At 40.7% G+C, this 25,218-nt stretch overlaps 1 protein-coding gene across 1 annotated transcript in view; it reads right to left on the bottom strand.

Annotated features, from left to right (window-relative positions):
• LOC105921525 (interleukin-1 receptor accessory protein-like 1) overlaps positions 1 to 25,218 on the bottom strand; it is a 203,190-nt gene continuing 177,972 nt past the window's right edge. Inside the window, exons 8-10 of the mRNA XM_036128528.1 lie at positions 18,116 to 18,286; positions 11,306 to 11,350; positions 1 to 4,079 (exon numbers count right to left, since the gene is read on the bottom strand). Of these exons, the coding sequence (XP_035984421.1) occupies positions 3,352 to 4,079; positions 11,306 to 11,350; positions 18,116 to 18,286 (944 nt within the window). The 3' untranslated portion in view covers positions 1 to 3,351. The remainder of the gene's footprint in view (positions 4,080 to 11,305; positions 11,351 to 18,115; positions 18,287 to 25,218) is intronic.

Raw genomic sequence — 25,218 nt, 5'->3', positions numbered from 1 at the left:
TTCACCATAAATGTGGTTTTATTATTAATAACAGTATCTCTTTTAATGAACATTGCAGATACAGAATAGAAAATAAATCAGAAAAAAACAGAGACGTCGTCTCCGAAGTCATGAAAGTGCCTGGAATAACTCTGTGCTATATATTCTCTTTAATAGTAATCATCATGACCTTTCCAATCAAAGCCTCGTCGCCAGAAATGTTCGTATTTCTCATGAACCAAAGTGTTATTGTCCTCGTATTCACAGAGCTTCTCAAAGCACAGGGGGGAGTTGAACTCCGGTGAGGATTAGTGGTCCCGCTCTGAGAAGCCAGGTGAATAACGACCGTCAGGTCCCATGAATATGGCTCGATTGTCTTCATTTTAATATTGTTCAGGTTTTATTTACACTTTTGCCATATCTGAGCTCTCTGTTCAGAGACGGTGCTCCTGAACGCAGCAGTAGTTTGCTTTTTTCCCTCGGAGGGAACAGTGTCAAATAAAGGCTCTGATTAAAAAAATCTCAAATGCAAATGTGCCATCTCACACTTAAATAAATTATCAGGAAAACAAACAAAACAAAACAAAACAAAAAAAACAACCCAGGCCTTTTTTTTTCTTCCAAATCTTACACAACAGAATAATCATAATAAAAAAAAGGAAAACATTAGAAGAGGGGAAAGGACAATTTTTCATTCACGATCTTACAAATTCTTCACTTTGCATAATTCATGGCACAAAATGAATCGTCTGAGCTGCTGAAGTTAGTTCGCAGAGGAACTGAAAAGGTGTGTGGCGCAGGTGGATGGAGAAAACAGGCCATCGTCACGGATCTGAGGCGACGTGAGAACGGCTGGACTGGTACCCATCAGGATGGGAAGGTAATGACTTCTTGTTGATGAGATCCGTTTCCGTTAGCTTGCTTTGGTCTAAAGTTGCTTCACTATCGTAGCTATAAACTAGGCTACTGGTTTCAAAGAGGACTCGCCTTATATCCTTTAACGCTTTATTAAATTAAAATATATCTCAATTTAAAGGTTAATTCTATGTCAATATTTAGTCATATACATCTTTTTCAGTCTTGAAAAGTGTTTACAAGTGCCTTGGAAAAGGGGTCACACCTCTGAATCCTTTCCACATGACAACCACAAACTCATGTTTAATTCACCGGGAACGCTGGCTGGCGCATAATTGTGACGCGGGTGGAAAAAAAATGTTGTTTTTCCAAAGAAAAATCTGAAAAGTGTGCGTTTGTGATCCAAATCCAGCACAACCAGTTCCCTTCAAAGGTTGCTTCGTGAGTACGTCTACATCCACGTCTCAGGTGGGATAATTTGTTAAGTAGAACCATATGAGTCATGAAAAATGGCATTGTTGGAAAAAAAAAAGGCCATACGACGTCCTACACAACCAAAGTGTAGAGGTGGGGCTCTTTTTGGCCATGAAAAAAACAAAAAAAACCTTGAACATTACTCCATGAAGACATGGGAGCGGCAGCATCATGCTGAGGGGACGGCGTTCCCCTGCAGGAACGTGGAAGCCGGTCGGAGTTGGAAGAAAACTAACAACGCACATGTCTACGACCCTGAGCACACCTGGGAGCACATCTGGGAGCATCACGCCAGAAGGTAGTATGGATTTATAGGAAGAAGCCCCGTGTGATCGAAAAAACTAAAAAACATACAACACCCTGAACGCACCGCCCCAGTTGTGAAGCACGGTGGCGCCAGCATCATGCTGTGGGGGGCGCTTTTCTTCGGCGGATGCGCAAAAGCTGTCCAATCCAAATGCCAGGCCCCACCTTTCGGATCTTTACTTCCACTTAGCAATTTCATCACAATAAAATACGTTTATGAAAACTTGCGGTCGCCCTAAACGCGGAACTTCAGCGGGCATGAACTCTTTTCAAGGCACTGTAGACGTTTTCCCGACTCATTACGGGTAGAAAAACACGGAGCGTTCCCCGGGGACACGACTCACCTGGGGAGGGGCATGGTAAACAAATAACAGGGCTGTCATTTAGGAGGAAATGGATGACTGAGATAATGCGTTAGCCCTGGACAGCCTTGTTTGGTCCTGTAGTGGAAACCGGGCGGAGTGACGATGGCTTTCTCCTTCGTCCGCGCTGACATCATCGACAGCTTCCTCCCCATTAAACTGGCGGTGAGCTGCTGCAATGACAATGAAACTGACAAACGTGATAGAAAAAAAAAGTCCGCCGAGCTGTGAGTGGATCCAGAATGTCAAAACTCCCCCCCTCCGGAGGTTCTTCTAGCTCGCGTTTGTCGGACGTAGATGAGTGACCCTTTTGATTTTGTGTGAGCGAAGCAGTTTCCACACACCGGAACAGTGTTGGTTTTCCTTTCCCCACCCCCGTATCCGTTTTCCCCCAATCACTTCCTTCAGAAACGTCACACATAGAACTTCTCTGAGCAAATATCCATCAGTTACAAAAATATACTTTTCTTTTTTCATAAAATAATACACATAATTACTTTTCAGTGATATAATCTTCTGTTAAGGTAAATAGCAAGGTTGCTCTTCAAAAGGAAACGTCGCCGTGAGAGATAGAGATGTGAAGCCTAGCACCATAGTCTTCGTTTCCCCCCAAAAAAGCGTTCGGACATGATCGGAGTTGAAAACCCAGCGTTATCCCGTCACCTGGACTCCAAATTTTGCATATTCTGGTTGAGCCCAAACTCTTGACCCTAACATCTCACTCCTCTCTCCGAGGGCGGTGACTCGAAGCCATCCCCCCGCCTCCCCCCCCCCCCGAGAAATAAAGACCCACCGAAAGCGTTAGAAACTACACCAGCCAACAAATTAGGATAAAGGTAACAACAGTTTCTACCAACACGTCTTACAGGCCATCGCTTCACTTTAGTACAAACTGAAAACAAACAAGGAAAAGAAAAGATTTCCCAAACCGATGAGAAACAGAAAGAAAGAAGTCCCCAAAAAACACTGTTGCTACAAAGAATTAGAAAACGGTATGTACAGGACCCTGTTTTCCTCCACTCTCGCGGTAAATTAGGACAGGTGTTGGCTTGTGTTACGGGAGTGTTTCTACAGGCATACAAAAAAAAAAAAAAAAAAGTTCAGCTTGCGTCTTTTTTTTTTTCTTTACTTTTGATGTTCAGTTTTAATAAAAGCTCTTATTAGACTAAAACAAAACAAGAAATTGGTGCCGCCACCTTGTCCAACTCCGGTTTTGTCCACTATGTGTGTCCGCTAAAGGTCCCCTCCCCCCACCCCCACCTGTTGTTTCCTGGTGCAAATGTGACAGCAGCGTCCGTCCAGCTCCGGCTAGCCCCCGGTCCCTGCGGCGGACGTCCTCCGCATCCGCAGTCCGCCCCGCCCGGCGCCAGCTCTGTCACCAGATGACGCTGGATATACTGGTCTCTCTGGGAAGCAGCGGCAGCATGGCGTTGTTGGCGTGGCCCTCCTCCATGCTCTGCTGGCGTGGCGACTTGGACTGCGGCCGCTGTCCGTTGATGAGCGTCATGGGGATGTTGCAGTAGGTGTGCTGGTTGCCTAGCGAGGAGAGCGGCGGGAGCGTGCCGCCGGGCGGCAGGTCGTAGTCGTAGCTACGGTAATAGTGTTTCTGCCTCATCTGGGTGTGGCACGAGTTGTGAAAGGTCGAGCGCAAGTCCGGGTGCGCCGTCGCCATGGCAGTGGAGGTGGCCGCTGCCATGGAGATGGCGGAGACAGTCTGGAGCTCGCCGAAGGCGCCCTGCTCGCTCACGTCCAGCACCTGCTCGTGGGAGATGCTGAGGGGCTCCATGCGCTTGAAGGGCATCTCGTAGAGCAGCTGCTTCCAGAACTTGGAGTTGAGCTTGTTGCTGGACGGCCCGCGCCACTTGATGACCGTCAGCATTTTGATGGTGTGTTTGAGGGCCTCCACTTCCTGGTAGTTCATGATGCCGCGCAGCTCGGCGCACTCGATCAGGATGACTTTGATCTCGCCGGTCACCAGCATGTTGCGCAGCCGCGTCTCCAGCTCAAAGATGCTCCACCCCCTCCGCACCACGTAGCTGGGCGTCATGACGATGATGAGGCGCTTGCTCTGGTCCACGCAGCGGGCCACGTCCTCGATGTAGGCTGCATCCACCAGGACAGAGACACAGTCGTCACTTCGATAGATAACTCAAAAGCATTTGATCATTTCTGCCTCCTCGTCTAAAACAGATTTAACTTTAAACTATACTAATACATATACAAAAAAAAATACATTATCACACAGGCTACAAGAACTCTCTTTGGCCTCGTAGCGACTTCTCATAAAGCTGCTCTTCATCAAACCTTTATCAAACAAACAAGTCTTATTAAGATTAGCTGAAGATTGTGTACATGATCAGACCATTTGGAGAGAAATCTATTTTTAATGCAATTTAAAATGGTAATAATAAAAAACAGACACGACACACTTGTTGGCACCCCTAGATAAAGATGAGTGACCCTTGAAATGAATTAATCTTTCACTGCAGTAGCATAACCTCACACGGAAACGTCTAAATCCAACGTATGACGCTAGTTCGTGTATTGGTTGGGGAATATAGGCAAATTTAGTAAATAGCTGTTAACAAATTTACTGTGTGGACAATATCAATCCTCTGAACCTCTCAGTGGTGACACCAGATCTGTGAAACAGCCTAACTTTACCAGTAAGAGCTGATTGGACCCTCAAGCCTTTGAAACTCCTCTGTAAAGCCCACATTTCTTAATTCAATTTGAGTAAGGTTGACCCACTCACTCTCGTCAGGAGATTTAACTTTTTTTTTTTCCTTCCAACAAATAGAATTAGACAAAGAATAACTACATGGAAGAGCAGCTCATGGCCACTGACAAGTACGGTGGGGAGATCTGTATTGCTGGGGGCCTGTTTCTCTTCTGAAGGCAATAGGAGTCTTGTTAGAGCGTGGCGAAATGGCCCGTTTGAAATACGTGAATATCTTGAATCAGGAAGTGATTGCATCTACCTAAAAACTGGGAAAAGGCTGGCAGCTGGGTCTTTTAGCTGGATAATGATCTAAACCAGGCCTGTCCAAAGCGCGGCTCAACTGCATTTCAAGAAAGATTTGGTCCTGGTGTCTGATGCAGATTTTATGCTCGTGAAGATTCTCAGTCATCCAGATCATGAACATTCCAAAAAAAGTAAAAAACAAAGCAACTGGACTTGTTTTCCGTAGTTGAAGACTACGGAGAGGAAGCGAAACGTCTTTAACTACGGAAAACAAGTCCAGTTACTTTGTTTTTTTTACGTTTTTTTTGGTATGGAAGATTTTAGTTTTTAATTAGTGCAAAATTATTGCAGAAAAGTTAAAATCCAGTTAAAATGTTAAGTACAACACAAAGTATTCATCTCTTAATTAACACACTTTTGATATTCTCTTTAATTTAGTAACATCTATCCAATGACATTTAATTACTCAAATGCAGACTCTGGTGCATTAAAATCTGCTTTGAATTCAACTATCGAAATTGGCTAATTACATGGTGTTTTCAAAGAACTGACCCAAATACCGTACTTATATTGCTAGACCAAAAAGAGTTACATTTATTATTGTTAAAGAGTCAAATTATTCAAAATAATTAGCAAACTGGATGACCATCAAATAAATGAGAAAACCCCTTTTTTTTTAAATTTTGGATCTACAATGATTTCCACATTTATTTCCTACAAACAAATCTGACTAATGTTTACTTAAATTGATCATATTATTTAGAGATGGTAAAAAATATAAAAAAAATTTTGGTTTAAAAAAAATTGTGTTAATTTTTTGGCCCTCGAGTTCCTTTTACTTGACAATTTTGTACTTCTTGTCCTAGAGAGAAGATAGCACAAGAATAGAGACTGTGCTGAAAGGAATAATTTGTCATTTTGTCGACACTTGTTTCTAAACAAGATACTTATTCCAACCAAAAAAACTCAAGGTTGGAACTTTCAAAAATGAAAATTGGCTTGCATTGTGCAGCGAGGCGTCATTAAAGACCGAGTCATATGTGCCACTGAATAATCCTGTCACCTATAGCTCAGTACAGCGTGGGTTTACATTAGTTCCCGCTGTGCTACAACTGCTGATGCATGCCTCGTCTTACAGCAAAAGCGACTGTTTTTGCTTTCTACATCCCGCCCTGAGTGTCAGGAGCATGTTTGCGCCTAAAGCTTGGTTTTAGTCTTTCTCTGCCCCTGCACAATTTCAGGTCGGCAGCAGGTAGGCAGGATTAAGCGGCCTCCGTCTTTCTGGGTAATATCTTGGTGTGCCTGCTGGTCTTCAGACCAACCAGTGCCCCATTCCCTCCCCTCCCTGCTCTGCATATGTCGGAGAGCGAACTGCTTTTTCTCTGTCACGCGGCGCCTGAGGCCACCCAACGAGAGAAGCTCGATTAGAGTAAACTTGGGTTTGAAGTTGCCCTTTACCTCAACGTGACAAGCCAGTCTCTTTGCTGTTTGGTAATTGGTCATCATGCGGTAATTCAGCAGGACCCTGAGGCTAAGACTCCACTTGAAGGCGTGAGCCAGTTCACTTTGGGGGTTTCTTTGTAGCAGCTCAGAATAAAAAAACAGAAAATTATTAATGTGTACTCTACACTAGCTAATGACGAGGGGCTTCGTTTGTTTTGTTTTTTAATTTGCTGTTTCTAGATGCCGTCTGCCAACCACTGATAACTTCATAAATTGAATTCCTCCTCTTTGGAACTAAAATAATATGTTTATCAATTAAAATCTGACATATCCTAATTAAATTGCACAATATTGCCACAAATCTTGCTGTCTTTTTGCATCTTAGGCACTGAAAATAAACATCCACTGTGAGCATCAAGAGCAGAGCAAATAAATTATTGGCATGGCCCTTGAAATATAATATCCTAACAAGCAGTCCTTTGCAATGCAATATTGCACAAATGGATATTATGATTCAATGTGTCATGCAACTCTACTAAGCATCCTCTTTTCTTTCTCTTCACAAATAAAGGTCTCACAAATCACAGACTTTAATCTATGATCAGCGAAGAATAATAAGCGAGTTGCAGATTTCCTTGTGTGATGCATTATGGGTAAGTTATTTTTTTGGCTACCAAACAACATTCAGAGATTGCGGCAAAAAATGAAGAGAACAATTATTCTCTTTGAGACACAGACTGTCAAATGACACCGTCTGTCCTCTGTAGGGACACCGTCTCTGTCTTAAGCTGGGACACTAAATTTAAGCTTAGTTAAGTGCTTAAAACACTGATTTGGCTGGAGGTGTAGGTCGCACTAGAGCAGAGAAAGAGCGGATTAAGAGATGGGTAGGGGGACTGAAAGCCACACTGAGGTGAAGGAGAGATGGGTATTTTCTTTAGTGAGGGGTGAAGGGGCTGGAAGAAGGTTCTAGGGTTACCGCGGTGGTCCTGTGACCCAAAGCACCTCTGAAGCGCCATGTGGGCACGGGGATATGTGCTGACAGCACATCCCATCAGACCATGATAAAACGTTTTTGTACAGCACACCTTACTGTGTTTGATAAAGAGGAATATATTGTAAGCATTATGATGTACTGTAAACCTTGTTATTTCTGTAATCACTAATCCGCTAAAACCCAATTACCCTGAATAAAGTGTTGTTTTGGTCACATTAACGTGAGTCAAGTGATATTATGGCATATGGTCCTGCTAATTTAGACACGGAGCGTTCATCTGCTATATTTATCAGCTTTTCGCTGTTATTCCTGGACACATTTGAATTATTTAGAAAGTGACAGTGGGCGAGATAATATTTCTGTCGGGCTGATTCTATGTTCTTTCTTCCTACTCTTCCTCTGTCGGCGAATGCCTACAGGGCAGCCCCACTCAGCCTGACAGCCTCATCGGTTTCAAGATTAGATAGCCTGCATAAAGATGAAGCTTAGACTAAATAAATGTGTGCAAATAAACTTGCAATCTTAGTCCATCTTTTATGTACGTCTAGATCTTTCTTTTCTGTCAGGAAATTGTGAAAAGTGAACGGAGGTTTACAACCACATTTCTTCTTTACGTCTTTGGGTGAACTTGGTAGAGCTTTGCAAATGTTTATTTTCTGCCACCGTTAAAGCCTATAAAATCCATATTGGAGCAGCTGAACGTGGTAAAAAATGCTATGGTCATTATACAGCACTTATATTAAGGCTTTTAAAGCCTTAAAACCAACACCTGTGAGCCTTATATTCACGTCCGCTACCTGCACTCCACAAAAATCCACAGTTTGTTTGGTAGCCAAAATTTTCGAACTTGTGTGACTCGTACATGTGCAAATGCAATGCGCAATTCGCGTATTCAGTCCAGATATAATTTGTCAGTATATTACAGTTTTTGTCTTGTCTGGTGCTCAGATGGTGGTGAGCGTTTGTTTTGTCCAAGTTGGTCTTAAAGCCAATAAATAATAAATTCTGAAAATGTTTAATTTTTGAGTTTTCTGAAATAAAATTAAGGTTTTTATAAATCTATTTGTAGTATAAAAAGTATGTATTTAAGTATTTAAGTTATCAAATGGGCATAGACTGATTCCAACACGTGAAGCAGCTCTTTAGTTTATCCTAAATTGAAGCTACAAAACATGCTCCAACATTAGCGCTGGTAGCAGCTAACAGTTAGCCAGCTAACAGTTAGCCAGCTAATGGTTAGCCAGCTAACGGTTAGCCAGTTCCAGAGGAGTGGGTTTTCCTGCAACGTCAAATTGTCCAAAATATACAAGTAAAAAAATGTCATAACTGCCATAGGTAAAATAGCTTGGATTGTGAAAAATAAACTTATTTAAAAGGAGGAGTGGAGACATATGGCTAGCTAGGCTACATAAAATCATCAGGACGAAGAATCTGAACAATATTCTAGTGTGCTCTGTACATTTGGTGTCAAATACGTGTTGTTTCCCAATATTTATGTTGTTTATTATTATTATTTTACAGCTTTAAGTATTTTAGGTGTATATCTTTGGCATGTTAATGATTCACATTGCTATGATGAGTGGTTATGGTTGCTCTGCATGCACTGCTACAAGTCCTACCCATTTGCACCTTAAGTAAATCCTTCTCTTTTCTTGCTACACATGGGGTTCAGATGTTTTACTTTATTTTCCCACGTCATCAAGGTCTGCAGAGACCCTTCATAACTGACTTTTTCCAGGTATGAAATTAATCTCCTTGCAAAGTGAGTGCTTGTACTAACCAAGTGGCATTTCGTATCCGCCATGGAGATGTTTTGTACCCTTATTGACAGCTGAGATTTTCTAGCATCTACTCAGTCCACAGCAGGGGAATATGATCACATGGCTACAATAAATAACATCTACTAGGAGAAAGTCACTCAGATATTGTTGGCTCAGATTTCTACACATTTTATAAGCCATAATTTTAGACTATTTAGACTTGACTTACCAAAGTCTCAGTCTTTTACTTTCAGTTTAAAATCTAAAATAACAAGTTTGACTCTGAATTTATGGCCAATATTTCTACAGTGAGTAGGCTTTAAATCTGGGACCTGGAAAAACAGGATGGATGAATGGATGGGCATAACAAATGAAAAAGGAAGAAAAGGACAAAGGGAATGAGGAAATGAATGCAAATACAAAGAAAAGATATATATATATATATATTAGTAGTATCAATGAAGCAAAGGGAGGAAGAGAGGAAGGAAGGACATAACGAAGCAAGAATGGATAAAAGAACACAAAGAAGAAAAGACAGAAGGAAAGAAAAAGTTAGGATGGAATTAACAACTCGGCATTTTGTCAATGGCAACCAGAACAATCACTGAATATACAGTGCAATTAAAATTTCACAGACAATTTAATTATAGGATAGGTGAAATTGGAGCATATTGATGATTAAACACCTCTGTGCTCACCAAACTGAAACAGAAACGTTACATAAGTAGGATGTAACGTTTTGTTCACAGGTTCATTATGGAAAGGCATGGGTTACAAAATGGTTCACAAACTGCAGAATGGAAGAATTAACCCTGTATGATGCAAAAGCATTCACACAACAGGTCAAAAATATTGTGTGCACTCAAAGTGCTATGGGTTTTATGAAGTTTGGTTATTTTTAAGGGGACACCAATTAATCTACTACTGTGGAATATTCTAGCCTTGGTTTATGATGTCTTGATAAAAGTATTCAATCTATTTTGCCTCGCTGAAGGCCTAAGTCATGTCTCTGTTTAGTCTTAGAGAGGGAGAGGATCTGAGGAGTTGGCCCGTGGAGTCCATTGCTGGAAAACAAGATGGTTAAAAAGGCTGTGTTTTCCTTTTTTTTGACTGGAACAGATTGAACACCTTCCAAAGACTGGATGTGTTCTCCATTGCAAGGATCCGATAAATATGCTGATTAAATGAAGACCACCGATCTCCTAATTGTTAATTCTGAATCTTTGGTTCCATCACACCAGCAATCTAGTTTTCCTTGTTAAATCAGATTTTTCTTTACATTAAATTCATCTAAACTGAACTGTCTGACAGCAAAGATGGACGGCATGTTCTCTAATGCTTAACCTGTTGCTTCGCCCAATATGTCCATGTACTTAAACCATTGTGCCTCAGTTAATTTTCCTTGTAGTTAAGTGTTCTCATGTGTTATTGAGCTAAATCTTCAGCTTTCATGTGCAATTTAACTGCATACTAATATAAAACTTTCTATTACTCTCTACTCTTCAGATTTTGTTCTGATGCCTATATGATGCCCCATTGAATCTTATAAAACACGATGGCTTGGGACCCCTTCAGGATATTATTTCAGTAAAAAAACAAACAAAATAAAAAACAATCAAATCTCTCAGCAGTACACTGTTTAAAATAAAAAATGACTACAAATGATCAGTGGTTAAAAAGTGAGTGAACCAACTCCCCCTGCTGGGTACAAACTGGCACAGTAGCTACAACGCTTGCTCCAAAGGGAGACGTGAGCAGCACCCATTCTTTGAGTCACCTCATGTTGATTTTCATAAAGATGAGATAAAAATCAGGGAAAGAATGGTGGGATGCATACAATAAATTTAGACATTGTAATCAATTAATTTACTATTGGATTGCACAATATATACTTTGCAAAACCTGCAAAATATCTTTTATAGGCCAATCATTGGTTGCTTAGTTGAGTTTATGTGTTACCACCTTAATCAATAGGTTGGATCTTTCAGGGAATGTATGTATTGTTCTGGATAAGACTTTTATTTAACATAACTATTTGAGACAGTTAATATCACCAATATCAGTCAAAGCATGTTGAACGCAGACAAAAAAATGGTTAAAAGGAGATTTCATGTGAGTTTTTTTTCTTTTTAACACGTGTGGGAAGAATCTGGGCAAAAAGTACCTCTAAGTAGTCTTGTGTCATCCTGGAAATGATCATTGGTGAAACCTAAACAATAGATATTTACATTCAAAGTGAGTTCAGAAGATTTGTGAGCAGGTGAAAACAGTTACGGAAATGTGGGGACACATTGGCATAAACTGCATTTATCCACTGGTGCAGAGATGGCAGCGATTGTTTGATAATCGCACTGACCAGTTTATTCCAGTTTAATATGGGACATGAAGCATAAAAACGCAGAGGAATTTAGGTGGCTGGAGTTCAGCCAGGATTTTATGCTGTTTCGAGGAATGCTGCTGGTACACGGGCTCTGAAAAAGTAAACACACCCCGGGGGAAATGAGCAGATATTTTTGTAATGATAGAGTCAGATCATGATCAGTGGTTTCAAAACCTTCTCCACATACACGAGATTTATCCAGTAAAAGTCAACTGAAAAACAAACAAATCTGTTACTAAAAAGCTGAAAAAAAAACGGGCTGAAAAAGCTAGAGCACTCTCAAACTGATAAAACGTTGATTCTGTTTCAGCATCCAGGTGTTTTTATCAGGAGTATCTGCCTCTCACATCTTGACTTGGTCATCGTTCAACCTGAACCCAACTGCTGATGAAATTTAGCTTTTGATTTTTTTTCTACTGTGCATTTCAGCCAATGAGTTAATGATCAAAACAACTGATGGGGAGTATGTTTACATAAAAGGGTTCAGGCGTTTCAATTTAATGTGAATTAGTGATTTTTTTCCGAAGATGTGGAAAACCAAACATTTTCCCATCTGTCAGTTTTTTTTTTCCACACTTCTCCATACCTGGACAGTATTTAAAATAAATACCAGACTTTGTCAGGCTGTGAAGAAAAACAGTTGCTTTTTGGCAACCCCACCCACCAGAAGGTTTCTGTTTTACTTTTCAAATAGCTTTTGTTATCTCAGTGTTGTTTCACATCGTTGGTGACTGCACTCACTGTGCCATGGCTTGCATGTCTAAAGCCATCTAATTAGGTCTGTATCCCTCTCTTGACTGATACCTTTAAACCCGAAGATCATCTTCATCCTCTGTAGCATCTCTGAAAACTACGGCTTTAGCTCAAGGATTCAAATGAGTAAAAGTCACCATTGAATTGAACCTTCTTTCAGGTTCCTCAGAATCGTCACAATTGATGTCGCGTGTGAAGTCAGGAAGACTGAATGCTGAAACTGAATCAAAAGAGTGGTTTAAATAATTAGTTCGAGGCTCTGGGTATTTCAATTGTCTTTTTCCTCTTATAAATGGTTTGCCAGTTAAACTGTACAGGACAAACATCAGATTGTATGTGCAAAAACATTTGAAATGACTGGTCACAAAAGACTTGCAATTTACCGGGGATGTGTAACTTTTTGAGATCCACTGTACATCAGATCCAGATGATGAATTTTCCACAGAGCTGCAAAGATAATCTATTGCACTGCGGAGATCGATGCACAGATCGACCGTTGACACAGGCTGAACTCCCAAAAAGGCCAAACTCAGTTTATAACTCTGCCTTATCCTGTGTTATGTGAACTGTTCAGATGCTAATACATTCACAATGGGTGCTGAATTGCTTACGCATGGCAACAACAAACCAGAAAGCGGCACCACCGAGCTGTAATGGTGGCAGCTGTGGTGCTGTAGAGATTCCTCTCGGTCCTTGCATTTTTATGCCATTTTTCCCATATTACAGCAGTCCCCCCCTGGTTTGCGAGCACATCATCACAGAAACAGATTCAGTTTATAACCCTGGCACAATGCCACCGACAGAACGCGTAATTAGTAATGGCGGCATGTGCGGGGCAGACAGGCAGATGCAAGTATTGAAATGGAGGCTAACAGCATAATGATATTATCAAACTCATCTGTGTATTGAGTTAATCAAAGATAAGCACGGGGCATGGTGAGATGCTCCATTAGGAATACGCTATGGTACAACATGCACTAATATCCATGCATAAAGAGATTTTGTAATGTGCAGCTGACACCATTACATAGCAGCATGCAGATGCAGAGTCTTTGCAGAGCTGGATCAGGAATATGGACTCTAATCAGCAGGATTGCACCTTCTGCTGATTATGTTTCAACGGTAATAGAGGTTACTTTCAGTCCAACATGCTGGAAATAGTCTCTATCGTACACATTTGATATATTTCCTTGCTATTCAGTGGATCTTTTACTTTAGGTGCAGCAGTTGCTGCTTACTTATTCATCTTCATGTTTATAGTATTTATAATGTGACTTTGCAAAAATACATAATTGTGGTCAGAAGTTTCCACACAGTCATCCAGGACACCATTTTTATTTGTTCTGTGCTTTAAATGATGCGTTTTGACCATGTTTTGTTTTTTAAAGGTGAAATTATTATACACCAAAACGATGCAGTAGTTTGAATTTACTGTGTACACACACACATGTTCATATATACAGATAGACCTTCACTAATGTTCAGTTAATTGTCTTTAAAGTGTAACTCACCCTCATGTAAAAGCCTATTGCAGCTAGTTAGGAAAAACTCCAAAGTGGGCAGGAATGCGAGGGAAAGGGGGGTGGGGGGTCTGTGTTCAGGATGTGGGAAGCTAGCTTGATTAGCCATATTGAATCATGGAGAGCAAGAAGAGTTACTCTGGCAGTTACGCCACAGTTCGGTCTTTTGATTGGAGGACTTTTAGTTCCCCTCGTCACCTGAGGTTGAGGGAGTCTTTTTGTGGAGCCCAGCGGGCCAGAGCCTTATTAGTTTGAGCTGCTGGCTCAAGACGCTGACTCAGCAATGCCTGAAGCTGGTGCTGCTGAGGCAGTGGAGGACAGGATCGGTCCAACTATATATTATCATATTTAGTTGCTGCTTTGTAATCTAGGTGTGGTCACGGACAGCTTTGCTCAGGCAAGATTTGTTGCAATAAGGAAACAGAGTGTGGTTGAGCTCTGCTCTTTTTGCTGTGACTTCAGGGCGGGTTGCAGGACGAGCTGTGAGACGACTCTAGACAACACTAGACTGGATATTAATTACTAATATCTGCAACATAATTTTGCCAAGTCAAAACTCTTATTTACAATAACTGTAATTAGATTTTGACTGGTCAAAGCTCTAATTACAGATATCTGCAATTCAGTTTTGCAGACTAAGAGAAAAACTATTTTGCCATTCACGTGTCGTATGTCATCATAGCTATCTGTAATTTAGTTTTGACTAGTCAGAATGACATGAGCTATATCTTAACTCAAAATTCATACAAGTCAGGGTGATATTACGGCTAGTTAAAATTACGTTAAAAGAATCTATAATGGTAATTCTGGATAGTTAAACTCACTGATTTAATGTTAAAATAGCTTGCCATATACCCAGCGGCAGTGCTACTGACATCAGTTTCTCCAAATTACGTCACAAAAACATTTGAACCAATAGCGATTCAATGCAAGACCACAGTTTAACCCTAGGAGGGCGCCACACTATCACAGAAGCAAATGTTTTAGACAAAAAATAATGACCAGGATATGTAGAGAGTACTATAAGACACCCATGTTAACAGTTTATTGGCAAAAACAGTTGATTTGGGGGCGAGTTACCCTTTAGGCAGGTTGCATCTAAATAAAAGGCTTTTCCTAGTCAACGATCCTCTGGCAAAGATCTTGTTGGAATAGGAAGAATTGGTAGAGTTCATTTATATTGTGGGGTTTCTTCTTATAGATTCAAGCTTGTAACCAAATTAGTAATAAGACTTTGGGAAAAGTCTTTGGGAAAAGTCAAAAGCATAATTACTGCTTGCTTTATCAACTGAAGACTGATGTTTGTTTGGAATCGTTGTCCCGTTAGGATACCCAACCTCTGACCCCACCATAGCTATCAGTAATTTAATTCAAACTAGCTTTCTAGCTTTCAAGCTAGACTGAAACTTAGAGTGGCTTACATTAACAAACCAAACACCTTCTGGAGTAAGGTTTTAGGACGAGACAAAGTTTGACATGGGACCAAAAGTATGCTTGAATGAGTCAAGGCGAGGTTTTTTTAAAACCTTGAAAGCTGCACCAACTTTTAGGCATGGTGGTGGTAGCATCATGCTGACGGCCTGTTTCACTACCAGTGGGACTGGCGCATCGTATAAAAGGTGAAAGAGTGAAGGGGGAGGTCTCCTTCCAAATTCCCAAATAGATGATCAAACGCTGGACCCGACTGAGATGTCTAATGAGACAGCGACAAACTGACAAGCATCATTTAAAAATAAAAAATAAAGCGGTTTCCTCTGAAGCCACCATTTATTATTTGATTTCATTCTTTTATCTTGCTTTTGTTAATGTGGTTTTGCATTTTGAACCTAGCCAAATATTCTGTTTTTATATTACCAAAAAGCCCAACAGGGGCCAGGCGATGTCAATTAGCTTAGCCAATGAATGTTTAACTGTTTGGTAAAAATCTAGGGGAATAAACTGGATAACGTTGGGCCAACGTCAAGGTTTGTGGAACGGCCCAGACATCAGGCATATTGAGAATATGCTTAAGAGCAGAGTTAGTGGCAGGAAACCCACACACACATTTAAATGAGCTCCACCAAATGTGCCAAGAAGAGTGGTCAAATCTCCAGCCAGATTCCTGCTAATAGCCCGTTTAAGGCAACAAGTGGCTTCTCTGCAACTAGCTAAGGGGACCAATTTCTAAAATTAGAGGGGTATATTTTTATTCGAGCCTGAATGTAAAGGATAGACTCTGTGTGGATTGAAAATTAATCATAAACATCTGCCGCCATTGCTGCTGGGTGTTTTATTGTCGTTATCGTAGAAAAAGGGTTCAAATAAATCAGTAAAACCCCGAAAAGTAATGATGTTGTTGATGAGTGGATGCAAACATCTGACCAGAACTGTAGCTTAAAACGGCTGAAGAAGAAGGTAATATACGATGCTGAAATGTGACTGCAAGCTTTGAAGTCGAGCCGCAGAATGTGTGAAAAATAAAATACTCATCGGTTTAATACATTTGTAAAGATTTAAACCCAAAGGATAAAAAAAACAGTAGTGTTTTTACTGTATGGCTCAGGTGATGGTGAGTTGCTGTAGTTGGACTTCCTGAATTTGTTACAGGGGAGCACTATACATGAAGTTGAGGAGACGTTTTTGATCAACAAAAGGGGACGGCGTGATGCAGAAACACCAGAATCAGCAAGGAAGCTCTAGGATAAAACTACCCGCTGTAACTTTACATTTTTCATTTGACACTTTTTATAAAATTAGTATTTTATTGTCTCTCTCTGCTGCGTCTACGTCTCCGCACCATTTAGTCTTTTCACATGTGCAGCAGCTCCGTTCTCTTTGTCTTACTTAAGTCATTTACATCTGAATTCTTGTCATTTCCTGCTTGTTTTGCAAACCTTTCCGCAAAATTAGGCTGGCAATGAATCTGTGTGGGTTTAAGGCTTTAAGTTTTATGTTTACCATCTAAAACTTCATTATGGAGCACTAATTCTAATTGTCAAACTCTATAGTTAACATGTATAAAACATTGATTTGAAAAAAATAATAAGACCTGTAATCCTGTTTTGAAAAAGAAATCATGAAATAAAAGCATTTGGAAACAAAAAAAAAAAAAAAGAGAAAGAGAAGTATAATAGATAAAATATCAAAAAAAAAAAAAAATAAATAAATATATATATATATATATTATTTTATTTCAAGCCTTAAGAGGATTTAGCCTACTGAGCTTGTCAGTATTCTGGCAGACTTAGATATATATACAAATGTTTATAACAGAATTTTATTTGTAAGGGAATCTGCCTTTTTTACAATATTACTTTATAAAGAACAATCACGTCCCTAGATATTGAGGTTCGTACCAGAAAATCTGATGACATCTTATTCCAATTTGACAATGTCCAGTTTTGAGTAAATTTAAAGCTTGTACAGGAAAAAAAGGGGGGAAAAAAACAATATCTAAGACTCACAAAAGTTTGAACCTAAAACAGATCTAAATGTTATTTCAAATGCAGAAAATACTGTTTGTTAATTGTTGATAAGATGTAAAATATAAACAAAATAAAGCCAAAACAATTAAATTATAAAACAGAAAAAAATCAAAGGCAAAATAAAATCTAAAATGAAATATTTTCAACTTCCTATGATTCTTAAATATTCAACAAATATTTTATTTTCAAATGTAGCTTGTAGCAGCTCCCATTTTCATTTCTAAACACCTATTATAAAACATTGCTTGTGTTAAAAACAAATATATATATATTTAAAATATTTAGCAACAAATTCTACTAATAAAGGAATATTGACATTGACATTTTATCCATGACCATCCAATGTGCAATCAGAGATTAATAAGATTACACAACCTAATTTTAAAAGGTTACCTGAATAATTGCTACATGTTTTTAAACCCCTAAATATTAGGAAAGAAATAAGTGAATGAAAACCTGATCTGGAAAGCAAAAAAAAAAAAAAAAAAAAAACGCATCTAAAAGCTCCAGTCTCATGAAATGGAGCCACGTTTAGTTTAGTTTGCTTTTAATTGTAAAATTCGGACCTTTTCAGCCGTTTAAACCTGAAACATTTCTGAGACGAAGCTGATTTTTTTTGCCAACTGATCCACTTCGGTTCAGCCTGCGGTTAGAAATAGCTGAACTTCCGAACGGTCGACGTGAAAAAAAAAAACGATGGTGCTCTTTTTTTCATGTCTTTGTTATGCAGCGGCACGGACGCATAACAGAAGCCAGCGGAACATGGCATCACCACTGCACCGACAACAGCTAACACAAGCAACACCAAGCCACAAGACATTGGACACAACTTGACATCGCCATGAGAGAGAGCTTACTTCCTGTGGGGATCAAGTCCCTGTCTGGAATGAAGAGTTTATACCCATAATGCTTCTCGAGGACGTCGGGGAGGATCTCCAGGGCAAAGCGCTCCTCCTCCCGGGTCTCCTGGCTCCACTGGTCCGGGTCCACTTTGGTGTAGGACAGGTACGCGTCATAGTCCTTGTTGTCTACAGGCAGATGGAAGAAAAACCGTCAGCGACAGCTTTAAATCATTGAGTTACTAAAACTAAGAGAACTTTTATTGCTTTTTCCTCACTCCTCAAACTACACGATAAATATACTCCGTTCCACCTCAGATGCTCATAATCTGTTTTCATACCGGTTGCAGACAGCTCCATTCATTCAACGCGAGGCTTCATTGAGACAGGACGCCTCCATCCCGCTGACCTCTGGGCACCTCTGCCCATCCGAGCGCCTTTTCATTACAGCCCCGTCCCCGACTGACAAATTACGCTACCTTGATGGCTATTGTGCCCTCTGCAGGCAAAACAAATGAGGTCCCCGGCCTGAGCTGATCGCCCAGCTCCGCTTGCTCAGCCACCGTCGCGTGGCGCTGCCCCATCACCCACGTGAGAGCGAAGATTGATGACGGATTTGAAAGTAGTGAGCTGGGAGATGGAGAGCGAGCCGGGAAGGAAGAGTTTATGTGTCTTCTTAAGCTTAAAAGCGCGACGGTGAAATAAATCAGGAGAGCGGAAGACGCGGAGATGTCCCGGAGCTTCTATCGGAACGGAGATAATGGCTTCTGGCTCCAAAGCAAAACAAGCAAATCGCTTCAAGCGTGTCAGCCGCGACTCTAAACCCGCTCGCTCGTTTCAATGGGACAATTAAACGTTTCAGGAAAACCACCACAGCTTTAGGAACATTTAGATTTGTTAAAATGTTGGATTTATGAGACCTCCGGACATAAAGCGCCCCCGCTTGCCCTTTGAACTGCAATACCATGTGTTGCAGTTCTTCTAAAACGCTTGGCCCCCTCCTGCTTTGTAAAATAGCCCAAGCTCAGTCAGACTGGGGAGAGACCGTCTGTGAACATCAGTTTTTATTAGTTATGATAACTTTGCTCCATCTACATCTTCTGAGAAGTTTCTTAACCCAGCTGTTTGTTCCCTAATGTTTGAAAAAAAAAAAAAAAAAAAAGGCTCTGGGGCAGGGGTGTCAAACTCATTTCTATATGGGGCCACTTTGGCGTCATGAAGTCATTAAAAGGGCCGGTTGCACGTGTAGAGACGATACTTTTCATTTCATAATTTCATTCCAGTTCACATAGAAGTATAAAAAAACGCACAGTGATATAAAAGTAGCACCCTTAGGCCCAGTTTATACAGTTTATCTGCAAAAAAAGTTGATATTGGGGTGAGTTACACTTACAGGAGGCACAGTTTTAGCCACTTTATACACTTTAAAAGGATATATGCCTCTACTTTATGACATGAAGTGCCTTTTTTTTGGCTCTTAAGGGCCGGATAATTTACCTTGACGGGCCGGATTCGGCCCACGGGCCTTGAGTTTGACACCTGTGCTCTGGGGCCTTTGCAGAACCGCTGGATTATCAGGAGATTAAATTACCAACATGTGGACCACATTTATTGATCGTAAAGAGGATGATAAACTTATCTTCCCCCGTGACAATTAATCTTTACTTTGTGTTGGTCTAGGTCGTCAGAAATCGACATTAACATTTGTGTTTTCAGTGCAAAGCAAATGAAATACTGCGACAGCAATCATGAAGATTTTATTTGCTTGGGTTTTTGAAACGGAGCGCACTGCAAAACTCCAGACATACAAATATTAAGTATTATAAGACCATTTTAAAAACACATAAAAAGTAAAAAACAAAACAGAGACCCCATTTGAATTAGGAAACGTACAGCAGTGTGAACAGGGATGGTGACAGAACAATTTGGGTCAGATCTGGGTAGAATATGAGCAGACGTGATCACAAACCACGAAGGAGGAGCTTCCCAAGGTGTCTGCAGGCAGGAGGGGGTGACATCCTAAATCAAAAAGATGACCTCTCAGAGCGATCTAACCTCATCACGTCTCTAACCTTTGACAACGTAAATCTGGAATATTGAGATATAAACTGATGGACGTCATCTGGTGGACTGGAATTGATCCCTTCCTGCAGAATCGCTGACTTATCAGTTTAAAACACGTTGATCCAAACAGCACCGCTCCCTGTAAACACTGAACATCAATGACCATATTTTCCCCCGCCAGTCATCATCTTTATTTAGCTATTTAATATAAGTTAAACATAGTCTTAAATATTAAATATGTGCTTATTTAGCCCATATGTCCTGTCCAGATTTAGCCTAAACCTCTGTATTCATCCTTGATCTCTGAGTGGTTTGCCCCGAGGACTGTGGTGCTCGGCTAACGGCAATAGGATGAAAAGCTGCATCAATTTCAGTATTGACTTTTATATTTCATTAACAATTTATTTCATTCATTTGTTATGATGGTTATAATGATTATTATTAGCCAGGTGTGCATTGGTACATCTACAATTGAAAAGGAAAATTGACTACTTAGAAGACAAAATGTATAAAAACCCCTAAAACAACAGCATTTGGATATTCAAAACAATAATAGACTTGTTAATATTTATTTGTATCCTGTGGTGAAGTGATGTTTGATCATCTGCACCTGTACGCTTTCCTTCATCACAATTTAAAGAATGTGTGTCACCTCTGATTTGTATATAGTTTGCGTTTATTAGGGTTAATAAACACAAACTCAAAGCCCGCCTTTATTAGGGCTGGAGGACATCAGGGTCTATTTTTCTCACTCTGCTTACTTCTCCTACTGTTCTCCTATTTGCGTTGTTTGTTGTTGTTTAAAAAATGTAAACAACAACAAACAATGTTGTTTTCTTCTTTTCATAGAAGGTACGCCTGGTCTGGCATTCTGTTAGCGGCATCATCCAGGTGAGGCAGATCATTCGCTGTTACCGTCTAACATAGAAAGGATTCCTGGGTCAATGTGTGCTGCAATCTGCTGGGTTTCCTCAGATAGGAAACTTTCTGACCAATCTGGATGATTTGATTGAATTTGACTTTGGAAAGTGCCTTGAGATGACATGTATGTATATAACTGATGCTATATAAATAAAATTGAATTGAACATAAGTGCTTTAGTGCATCAGTCAGTTGGTCAAAGTGGGCATCTCATCCTGGACCTGAGCAGGTGCTCTGATGAATTCACCAGGTGATATGGCGCTTAGCTGCATCGATGGTGCTGGGGCACTTTTAAGAAAAACTTTTAAAGTCAAAACTGTAGGAAAACCATTAAAAGGTAAAACCCTAAGAGACAAGAGCAGATTTTAGAAGTCAAAGCTCCCGTCTTCGCGCAGACTCTTGTTCGACCGCTTTATTGCACCAGCCACGTGCAATACAAGAGCATTAGGACGGAGGATGTTGAGAGCAGCAATTCCATTCTGCCTCTGTTAATATCCTTTGCGTTTTACACTTCAGCCTCTCTCAGGAGCCGCGAGACTGTCAACAAGATTCACTTTACCTCCCAGAGGGTAATCTTGATATTTGGCAAGTGCTCACCACTCTTACATGACGCCTCGTAATGAATCTATCTTGTTTTTATAACGCGCAATTCATTTTACAGCACCGGGGACATGTAAAAATAATTGAAATGTAACCTTACTTAGTATAACTAACTCCAAGGCATAAATCTCTGTCTGTTTTTTTTTTTTTTTTCTCTCTCTGCTAGCATTTAAACAAATGCTGTGTAGGCAGATCAAGGCCTATTTCTGGGTGGCTGATTCACTCATCGGTGGAGAAAAAAAAAAAAACAGAGAGGAGAGAAAGGCTGACCCCCTCCTCCTCCTCCTATTCCCCTCCAGCGTCTTGAGAAGTCACCGTCGGGGGGGGGATCTACCTACCTACAGAAGTGAAACCCACGTCTTTGCACTGCGCGAGGCGGCCCACAGTTACACGGTGGACTCTTGAACTCCTGGGCGAAGAGTGTCAGGAGAGTCGGAGGCGTGCGTTTCTGCCGTAACATCGCGGGGCTCCGTTACATTTAAAGGAGACGGGAGAGGATCGCAGACACACATGCATAAGTCCGGAGCTCGTGAAGAACAGAAACGACTACTGAGGAGTGGATGGGGTCTTTTTCTTTTGCCCCCCCAAGCGCAAGGTTTTGTTTTTTCATTTTTAATTGCAGCAAAATAACAAGGGCTTGCATCAGCGTTGGAGAAAGCTGGCTAACACCGAGAAACTGATTAAGTTTGAAAACCTCACGCAGATTTTTGTTTGTGATCTCTCTGTGTGCAGAACTGCATTCTGATCCCTGATGACACATTTTATCACGCATTATAAAACCCGCCGTGATGTTTGACTCGGCCTAAAACCTCTCATCATCATAAAAAAAACACCCAAAAAACGGAGCAAAACCCTGCTTTATGTATATCGTGATTTACAAAACGTTTACTCGTTTCAGTTCTTTGTCGCCGTTTTGCATCAGCAGGATAAAAGCAACAAGTGCCGCTGCCTTTTTCTTTATGCATCATCCAAATGCAGAAGAAAAGAGAAATCAGTCTTTCAAGGTGAAAAAGACTGAAAAAGATGACGCAGCTCATTAATACACAATCATCAGTGTACAAGCAGCCTCTTACTTTTGGAAAACTGTTCTGGTTTTGAACTAAATCATTCAAGGTTTTTATTTATTTATCTGCAAACTTGGTAAATCAAAGGGAAACGAGATAAATGCGGTTTCTGATAAAATATCCCAACGTTTCTCACAAACTCTTAACGACTACATGGCCGTTTGTGAACATCAGAGGAGCAGCACCTCAGTCACTCGTCCCAGAAGAATCAGTTCTAATACAGTTTAACCATTTTGAAACATTAATTAGCAACATTGCCTTTGATCTTACAACACAAATTTCTGCTCCAGACTGGTACACAACTCTGTATTTTTCCAGGCTTTTCCCAGACTGTGTGGGGAAAAGACAATATTTAAGCTCAGACTAATGAAGTCCTGTCCCAGAATTCAAACATTTGAGCCGTCCCCCGTGCGCCTTGCATCTCCGACCAGCTCTCAAACCCCAGGGAGCGCCGTCGGTCGCCGCTGCCTTGACAACGATGACATTCGTATTTATGGCGCAGCGGCTGATGAGCTCCCACCTCTTTGTCAAGCCCAGCTCGCCTGTTGTCATCATGAAGCCTATTATTGATTCTGGTGACACCCACTCAATGTGACAAGTGAGCGCTCTTTAACTAAATTGCATTGCTGACAAATAGCTGACAGTCCGTCCTATTGTTACGCGCGGCTTACAATTTTACATCTGGCAGAGGAGGGCGTTCAATTAGCGCTCGGAGGGGCCGCGATCAAACGCTGGCACTTTCTTGGCAGCCTGCGCGGGGGGGGGGGGGGGGGGGGGTTCTGCAGGAGAAAAAAACCACGTCGCTGCGCACTTGAGGCTCTGGTTCAAAGCCTGTATTGATGACAAGCACGTGTCGGCGCCAGTACTTCTTCCTACGTATCTGTTTTGCAGCAGTCATCACAAAGTGTTGCGTAAGTCGCGTCACACCAACCTAAACGCACATGTATTTGGGTTTATTTGTGCTGTGTAACTTTGGACCCGACGCGCTCCTTCTACAATGCAAAAACGGAACTAAAAATAAGTAAAATGTTCTTAAAGTTAGTGTATTTGTCCTTGATTTGAGCAGGTAAATAAGATGATTTGCCAATGGAATGAGATTTTTTGCACTTAAAATAGGAACAATTCATCTCCATCATCTTATTTCAAGTGCAGGATGTCTAATTATCTTATTTTAGGGGTCAAAATACTCATTCCATTGGCAAATAATCTTATTTACCTGCTCAAATCAAGGGTAAATACATTAACTTTAAGAACATTTTACTTATTTTTAGATCCGTTTTTGCAGTGTAAGGAACAAACTGAAAATCTGTTTCTCTCTCCGAGCGTTCACTGCAGCGGTCCTGCTAAAGAGGACAATCGTGCGGCTTTGAGCTCCAGGACCAACGTTTCCCTTTTTAGCCACCGGAGATCTAAACACTGCAAAAACGGAACTGGAAATAAGTAAAATGTTCTTAAAATTTGTGTATCTGTCCTTGATTTGAGCAGGTAAATAAGATGATTTCCCAATGGAAATCACTCGGATTAATAGTAGATTATGCAGAATTATGCCAATTATGTTGTTTTAACAAGGATAGGGAGACAGCGTCAATAATACTTGCAGTGATGGACCCGGATACAGTCTGGTTATCTAATCGGACGATTTTCAACCCTACACTGCAAAAAACATGACTAAAAATAAGTAAAGTTTTGTTGAAATTAGTGTATTTATACTTGAGTTGAGCAGCAAGTTTACATGATCTGCCAATGGAATAAGATTTCTGCACTTAAAATAGGAACAATTCATCTCAATTATCTTATTTCAAGTGCAGGATGTCTAATTATCTTATTTTAGGGGTCAAAATCTGTCAATAGATTATTCTATTGGCAGATAATCTTATTTACCTGCTCAAATCAAGGACAAATACACTAACTTTAAGGACATTTTACTTATTTTTAGATCCGTTTTTGCAGTGAACATAAGCCGGAGGTGACGACGTTTAATAAAATGTCAAAAGTGCTTTTTTTCCCCCCCTTTTAACAAACAGAACTCTCTGAGTGCTTCTTCCCACTTTTGCACAAGCCTGCAGCCTCTCCGAGCTAATCTCATTGGCGGCCCGGTGCTATAGAGACTCATTACGGGGGGAATCAAATTAAAACTTGCTCCTTGTCTCAGTTTGATGCATTCTCAAGCTAAGGCTCATCCACTAGGTCCAATCAAAGGTACTTTTTTTTTTTTTCATTTCGCCGCCGCTGATGAGGTCTGAGAGTTAATGTTTTTTTGTCTGGCACGGCAGCCGTGTTTTGCTTTGCTCTATAGCGAGTGTTTTAGCAGAACATATTGCCCCTCCACCTCCGTACGAAGCCCAAACTTTCATTTACCCAGACTGTGCGGCCTCCTCTTAAGCATCCCTGAACATGTGCCATCATGTAAACCCTCTTAATTTGTTTCAACCCGACTCGCGTAAAGATGTTTTTTTTTTTTCTTAAAGAAGA

Source organism: Fundulus heteroclitus, chromosome 24 (assembly GCF_011125445.2).
Source record: "Fundulus heteroclitus isolate FHET01 chromosome 24, MU-UCD_Fhet_4.1, whole genome shotgun sequence".
Lineage (NCBI taxonomy): Eukaryota > Metazoa > Chordata > Actinopteri > Cyprinodontiformes > Fundulidae > Fundulus > Fundulus heteroclitus.
Note: the sequence above shows the minus strand (reverse complement) of the source record. Positions and strands in the feature narration are given on the sequence as shown.